General features: G+C 45.0%; 2 protein-coding genes across 2 annotated transcripts; both read left to right on the top strand.

Moving 5' to 3' along the window:
* The first annotated feature begins 1,557 nt into the window (after window positions 1-1,557).
* LOC119352207 (CRIB domain-containing protein RIC10-like) lies at window positions 1,558-3,376 on the top strand. The gene is made up of 4 exons (XM_037618913.1): window positions 1,558-2,015; window positions 2,121-2,233; window positions 2,366-2,447; window positions 3,017-3,376. The coding sequence occupies exons 1-4, from the start codon at window positions 1,958-1,960 to the stop codon at window positions 3,268-3,270; spliced, it is 507 nt and encodes a 168-aa protein (XP_037474810.1). The 5' UTR covers window positions 1,558-1,957; the 3' UTR covers window positions 3,271-3,376.
* Window positions 3,377-5,731: 2,355 nt separating this feature from the next.
* Window positions 5,732-7,117, top strand: LOC119352206 (protein N-lysine methyltransferase METTL21A-like). The gene has a single exon (XM_037618912.1). The coding sequence runs from the start codon at window positions 6,241-6,243 to the stop codon at window positions 6,889-6,891; it is 651 nt and encodes a 216-aa protein (XP_037474809.1). The 5' UTR covers window positions 5,732-6,240; the 3' UTR covers window positions 6,892-7,117.
* The last annotated feature ends 671 nt before the right edge of the window (window positions 7,118-7,788 follow it).

Here is a 7,788-nt window from a genome sequence, read left to right as displayed (position 1 = left end):
GCCCAAACGGATATATTTTAGCACTGAAATATTTCTAGACACATTCATTTCAGCGAAAACTAATTCCGGACGGATGTTTAATTTTTTTTTCCATGCATACAAAATTTCCATGCAATTAATTTATGAAATTAATTCACATATTTTAAATACAAAATGAAATTTATTAACTACGCAACTAAGATTTGCGAACAAATGGTGCTGATTTTTGAAATACTTGATGGAAAGTTTCTAGATACATGGATAAAAAAAATACACTATACACTATTTTGAAAGAAAATTATAAATGCTTAAATACATCTTGAACAATTTCTAGCTACAAGCGGATGAATTTTAATACACGACGGACATGTTTCAATATGTGCTGAACATTTTCTAAACATGCTAAGTATATTTTTATATATGCGATGAACCTTTTAAAGTACACGAGGGGCCTTTTTTAATACAACACGAACATTTCTTTAAATACATGGTGAATGTTTTTCGAGATATGCTGTGGCCATTTTTGAATACATGATGGGAATATTTTAAAAATATGATGATCATTTTTTATGGACGTTAAACTAAAAATTAAGAATCGGAGGGAAAGAAAAGAAAAAAGAAAAAGAAAATAAGAATAAAAAAAGGAAAAACAGAACATTAACGGAAACAATCCTGGTACTAGGTGTCCAACAGGTGCAACTAGGAATGCAGACGGACTGCATCTGCGAATCTGCGTTGATCCGCGCAGCGAGAAATCACACTAATCGTTATTACTGTAATATTCCTGTGTAAGTTATTACTGTAATATCCAGATGGTGTTCTTGGATGTTCGATAGATGTTGACATACTCATAATTCCAATGTGGTATCTGGTATCGGAATTGTCTTTTGGATCAATCTTGATTAGGAACTCAAAGCTTTTTCTGGTTGCCTGAAAAAATAGTATCTATATATTGTTAGATTTAATGCGTTGTCAAAGAAATAGAGTCAAGATTGTGTTTTGGAGACCATAACAACGCTAGAGAAGTTTTGACCGATCAGAATACTTTTTTCTACATAAAACAAAGTAACAGAAGTAACAACGCTAGAGAGGTTTTGACCGATAAAGATCAACTTTTTTTACATGTACATAAAACAAAGTAACAGAAGTTAGACTCTGTGTATTTGGACGTTGTCATTTTTTCAGCTGCACTATGCGTAGTAACGTAAATGATGTCGAATACCCGATCAGTTGGCCCAGAAAATGTTTCATGGGCTTTCGAGATTTTGCAGTATCCACGAAACGCGGTTCTTGACTGATTAAGAGCCATGTGTCCTCAACGTGGCTGCATCGATCTCGTATAATGTAGTCCACCAACTCAGATCCTAGCTCGTGTCTGTCAAACAACAGCCGGTATACAGCGGAAGAACGAGTGGCCCAGAACATCAAAACAATGCAACTCTACTCCTTACATTTAGATTGCGAGTGAATATCTTATTCACTTGTGTTTGTTTATTTTTTCAAATTGCATCCAAATCATTTACTGACAACTGAAATCAAAGTACCAATGTATGGAGACAAGAGTTTCTGGTCGACAGATCCATATAGTCTCATATTGTCATTATTCCGAGAGTAAGCATTAGAATAGTCCTATAACTTGACAGCTCCTTTGTTTATACCATTGCTGATGCCAGTTTTCTGTTCCTGAAATGTGCTGCCAGCTTGTATATGTCCTGGCAAATAAGGCCTTCCTGTGGATGAGGTCTTTAATGCCATTGTTGAAGGATGGGAGGAGACACCCCTCATTGAACAAGCAAGAAGAGAGGCATCACCTTCTATCTTGAGGTATGCGCACCATCAGTTGACCCATCTACCACTTCTCCTTCTGTGTGTGTGCCGATGAAAATTCTTTCAGGAACTAGAGCTCATTGCTCACCTTGGTTTCTTGTGCTTTTGCATTTGAAGGGCTTCAGCTGGTATCTGTGCACAACATCCACTGATGGCTTACAAGATGAAAGGGGTCTTCAAGGGCCTCAGGATTATTACTCAAATCTTTGGTATGCGATATTCTTCATGTCCTAATTGTGAAAATTTGCATTCAGTTGCATACTTCCTTATCCTTATCTTTATTCACCCTTCCCTGGTCCATGCCATGCTTGCAGTGGTGAAGGAGCAAGAGATGGAGATTGGTCATCCCATAGACGTGAAGCATGTCGCGCATATCGGTTGGGATAGCCCGACACGGAGTGCTGCTACTTCTCCTACTCCTAGCTGGGTATATACATATCTTACAGAATTCAGAACAGTACTAAAAATCTCTTGTGGCTCATTGCCTCTTCTCGATAATCCCCATTGGTCATGACTTAATGGGAAACTGACATAGTTTCAATTTATCCTTACTTTGCAGATGAACAACATGAATGGTACACCGGACGTTTCAACGTTGAGCAATTCCGGACCATCTACAGGTACCGCCCGGAGTTCTCAAGGTATTTTTCAGATCTTCAGTTCTGGTAGTGGTGCACATGTTTTGATCTCAATTCCTTCTGTTTCCATCACGTTAGAAGATTCTGTTATGTTTTTTTCTACAATAAGATCGTGTCTTGTTTATTATAGTGGAATGTGTAAATGGGGAAGGATACTTGCCATTCGATATTATAGGGACGTGCTGCCATGTTGCCGTTTATGCTTAGCAATCTTCTGCTAGTTCATTAATAATCATGATGGGGCATCAGAGCTGCAGGCACACATGATTGGTATTAAACAACTGAGTTGAAGGGTAAACGGACTAATGGTTGCATCATCGATAAGTTATAAAACTTTAACTCATTACTTACAATATTCTTCATATAGCTATAGTACCCAGATTTCAGCGGGGTTTTCACTAATTAACCAGGCAATTCTCTTCTGGTTAATTAATGGATGAGTAAATGTTAAACTTTCCATCAAAAAATTAAGTAATTTGAAAATGTGCTATTACAACAAAGAGTTTTTTTTTTTAGGGAAACAACAAACAGTTTTGAGAACCACCGGCTGATTTGTCCAAGTTGTTTGGCAGATTTTGACCACCCTCGAGATATATCAGCCTATGGTATACCTCCAGAAAATAGTAGTCCGGGATCAACACCGTACCCTGACATACCAAAGCCACCCCGAAAGGCTAGAAGGAAGAAATCTACCAAGAACAGTTCGCCAACGGCATCATCAAGATCATCAAGGTCATCAAGATCAAGATCTAAGGGTTCACTTTCATCCACTACTCCTGACACCATTGGTGCCAATGATATTCAACGTGAAACCCGGATTGTGTAGGCTATCTTGTTTTGTACCCCCTTTCTCAGGATTATACAAGTATTTGAAAAACAACTTTGCATAGGAAATAGGAATACAAGCGTTATTTATTATTTATTGTTTCAAGTTTAGCTGAAAGGAAAACAATGGCTAAGTTAGGAAGGATGTCAAGAAGGGTACTAATATTATGATGCATGATAAATCCGGTTCTCGTCAGTTTCCGCAGTAATTTGATTGGTGACTGATCGGTGCTAGGTATAGAGGCTGTCGTGTTCTCCACAGGGATTATATTATAAGTAATCAAACTGATCAGCACCTGAATAACTAAAACAGAGGTCTAACAGAACAACTTCACCAGATCTGAGCTCCAGATCTAAGTATTCGAGTAATAACCTAGGGGTTCGAGGAGAGATTCAACAGGTAATTCAGTATCGAGATAAAGATAGATCTACTCAAATACACAATTCCTCAGAGAGCATGATCACATAGAGTTGTCTCATGTGCACATTATCAAACACAGACTATGCAAGCACGTGAGTAGCACTAGATTCAGGGACCATAGGAGATACAACAGTGAAAAGGCAAGGGAAGAGCAATGATAATCCTAAAACCAGTTGATCTGTTTCGGGAAGGGACGATCCGATGGTGCTCGAGGAAGAAATGAACAAGCAAAGAGATCGGGTCAGCAGAATGGCCATAGACGAAGCAAATGAACAAATCGGGGACGAGGGCTTCAAGATCTTTTCTTTCACAAATACACAAGTTTAGGGGCAAGACAAAAGCACAACTCTATGCAATTTTAGCAAAATATTCCACAACTCTAGGACTAATCGTCAAGAAAAACCTCAAATCTACCGGTTGAACACGAATATGATGATAGGGCCCCACTAGTCATAGACACAAAGTAATGGATAGCTAATATGATGATTACTCATGTTTGCATAGCATCAATTTGAACAACTCATAGTCATAAAAAGCAACATACAATTATAATTTATAAACAGGAACACATTGTAATAGCAACACATACTTATAAACAATAACACATCATAAACAATAACACATTTAATAAACAACAAATTTTCCCGTGAACAACATCACATAGTCATACATTTTGAGTTCACAAATTCAGGACAAATTGTAGAGATAATTTGGCCATACTTTTCAGATTTTATATGAGTACATTGGTATGTGGGTATGGATTATACGATCCCACACCCGTACCCGCTCTACCCGATGGGTTTCAAATTTCCCTATTTATATACCCATGGGTAACATTTTGTCCCATATCTTTACCCTAATAGAGGTTTATCCACAGGGCACGTGGGTAGTGGATACCCATTGCCATCCTTACTTTTGTCCCACTCTGCTCTCTGATCTTCACATGACATTGATGAGTGGACCAACAACGGGTGATGGCTCGTTAAGTGGACTTTCCCCTCCACAAGGCCGAGAATTGCCCTCTCATCCTCCAAACGGTCCGCATTGATGCCACTACCACGTGGACACATAAAGGAAGAAATGAAAATGTACGCTGATTCAACATTGATAGCGGTCTGTGCCAAAATTCATGGGCAATGGCTAATGCTAGATTTCATGATGTATTCATTGGTACTGACCATTGAACCTACATATTTATTTTTGGAAAGGACTAATTAAAGTCAAAGATATATTTTAAGGCACATATATAATTTTTTGCGGGAAAAACTTCTGATCTATTCATCAACTATCAAGGGAGTATAAACACCAGAAGTAAAATTACATGTTTGTCCATAGACCACCTAGCAACAACTACAAGCATTGGAAGCGAGCCGAAGGCGTGCAACCGCCACCCTTGTCACTGGAGCTAGGCAAACCTTTTTATAGTAGACACCCGAGAAGTCATCGTGCTAAGGCCCTATAAAACTAGCACACTAGAACAACAAACAGCGACGATGAAGAGAAGCGTAGATCAAAAGGATCCAACCTCTAGACACACAAACACATACAGACGGAGACTTGATCTACATGGACTGGATCTAAATGGATCCACCGAAGACAAACGTCGATCGAATTCCGTGAGATCTGCCGAAAACGAACCTTCACACGTCCTCCGCCAAAGCTAGAAACACCGCGGGGACGAGGGCTAGGCAAGGAGAATCTTATTCCATCTTCAGTGAGCCGGCGCCAACCCAAGCAGGACCAAAACCCTAACAAAACTCAAGAAGACATCCAAAAATGGAGCCCTCCCGCCGATGAGGGCTCGGATCCACTACACCTACATGGCCCTCATGCCACAAGAGACGAGGCAGACCGGCGGCGCCGATGGGAGGCACGAGAAACCCTAGCTCAGGGTGTCCCTTGGAACGAGCAAAGGGGTACGACTTGAACCTAGATGTGTTGTTAGGCACATATATAGTTGGAAAGAACACCAACATGTATGGATGTAGTCGACGGAGCCCCGACATAGATTTTGCCGTCTATTTAGGGCGGTGAGGTTAGGGTTTCTCGTCATGTGGTGAAATTTGGTGTCAGGTGCTTCAAATCTATGCAAGGGTTCGACGACGACAAGTCCTTTAGGGCACGTGCAGGAAGACTTCTCAGTTGTTATCGACAAGTTCAAGCTGGCTCCGATAGGGGAGCGGCGACAACGGCGCGTCGGTGGCTCGTTCTGGCGACAATTTTGTTCGTTAGGTTTGAGATCCTTTGTACTCTCCCGGTGAATTTTTATAATAGATCTAATTCTTTTTTTTTTTTGCTTGTAGTACAGATAACAATGCAAGAGGGCCCGACTTGTGAATTGAACACGGCATACAAATCCAGTCTGTAAGGAACACGGACACATCCAGGTCAGGTATGGATAGATCGAGCCAAATCGACAGCCAAGCGGCAGTCCGGCATTATCCTGAACCTTCCGTTCGTTCGGAAGCTTTCGGTTAATAAAGCCGTGCGATCTAATACCGCCTGTCTAAATCTGGAGCCCAACGCGATCAAGCAGATAAGCCACACGTGATGCATGCGGTGCTGCACGTCGACGTGGCCGGCCGCGCCCTGGCCGTGGTGGAGCGCGACGGCGCGCACGACCCGGCCACGGGGCGCGCGCTCACCGGCTCCTGGCTCTGGGACTCCGCCGTCGTCCTCGCCACCCACCTTGCCTCGGCCAGACCCGGGACGATCCACGGCGCCACCGTTCTCGAGCTCGGCGCCGGCACCGGCCTCCCGGGCATCGCGGCCGTCGCGTGCCTCGGCGCCGCGCGCTGCGTGCTCACGGACGTGGGGCCGCTCCTGCCGGGCCTCAGGGCCAACGCCGAGGCCAACGGTCTCACGACCGCGCAGGCGGACGTGCGAGAGCTGCGCTGGGGCGAGGACGCCGACCTGCCCGATTGCGAGCTCCTGCGCGTGGACGTGGTGCTCATGTCCGACGTGTTCTATGATCCGGAGATGCCGGCGATGGCAGCCACGTTGCGCAGGCTGTGGCGGGACGGCACGGTGGGGTGGGCGGCCAGCGAGGTGCGGTGTGGCGTGCAGGATTGCGTGGACGTGCTGCGGGAGCACGGCTTCGATGTGGCCGAGGTCGACAGGGTCACCAGGCCGCTGCTGCGCGACCCCACACAGGCCTCCGACTTCGCCGTCTACCGCGTCGAACTCTGGCGGCCTCATTAGGGTTTTCTTTTTTTTTTCTTTTTTTCGGCAATCAAGAGAGCTTTATTAAATCACAGCAGACCTATGACAATCAGCCATCAAGCTGGTCACTAGGAAGCTAGGTATCACATCAAGCCAGCATTCGGTCATATTCAATGTGCAAGCATGTTTAGCACATAGATGAGCCGAAACATTAGCCGAACAATTTATATGAAGTACACTAAATAAAGGAGTGAATTGCATAAAACCACCACATTTAGGGCTTCACTTGCAGAAAACCACCGGGTCATTAATTTTTTGCAAAAATCACCGTGGATTCGGTAAACTTGTTGCAAATAGCACTAATCGAGCGATTTGCTGCGTTTGATCACTTTCTGACAAGTGGGGCTGGGCTGTAAGGAGCTGACTTGGCAAAACATTTACATACACCTCCTTAGATCTAAAAACAAAAAGCAATCGACCCCCTCGCCCCTCCTCCCAGACCTGTCCCCGACCGCCCGACCTCGACTTCTGCCCCTCGCCGGAGTGGAGATGTCCCCGCACGCGTCGGCCATCTCTGCAAGCACGAGGGCCAGCAGCGCACTGCCGTTGTCGGGGAGCCGGAGCTCCTGTGTAGTGTCTGTGGCGTGGACTTCGTGGAGGCGGCGTCGGGAGCTCGGCCTTCAAGCCACGGCGGCGTCCGCCGGGATGCCGTGGCCGCGCCTCGGCCTTCTGCCAAGGATGCCCAGCGCCCCTCGACGCTGTGGATGCTGGCCAACCTCCAAGCGCTTCGGCCGCCGTCGGCGGCGCGCGGCGCCGCCCGTCTCCGGCGCCTCCTCCCCTCCTCCTACACCTCCCACTTCCCCTCGCTCGTGCAGCCGCAGCGGAGCGTCCACGCCCACAGGAGAGCCCCGCAGCCCCGTGCGCACGCGCCACCGA

Source organism: Triticum dicoccoides, chromosome 2A (assembly GCF_002162155.2).
Source record: "Triticum dicoccoides isolate Atlit2015 ecotype Zavitan chromosome 2A, WEW_v2.0, whole genome shotgun sequence".
Taxonomy (NCBI): domain Eukaryota; kingdom Viridiplantae; phylum Streptophyta; class Magnoliopsida; order Poales; family Poaceae; genus Triticum; species Triticum dicoccoides.
This window is presented reverse-complemented; position numbering and strand designations above follow the sequence as displayed.

Coding starts and splice junctions, on each gene's coding strand:
- LOC119352207 (XM_037618913.1), top strand. CDS start 1,958: ATGGCTTACAAGATGAAAGGGGTCTTCAAGGGCCTCAGGATTATTACT. Junction 2,016..2,120: donor GATTATTACTCAAATCTTTG/GTATGCGATATT, acceptor CCATGCTTGCAG/TGGTGAAGGAGCAAGAGATG. Junction 2,448..3,016: donor TACCGCCCGGAGTTCTCAAG/GTATTTTTCAGA, acceptor GTTGTTTGGCAG/ATTTTGACCACCCTCGAGAT.
- LOC119352206 (XM_037618912.1), top strand. CDS start 6,241: ATGCATGCGGTGCTGCACGTCGACGTGGCCGGCCGCGCCCTGGCCGTG.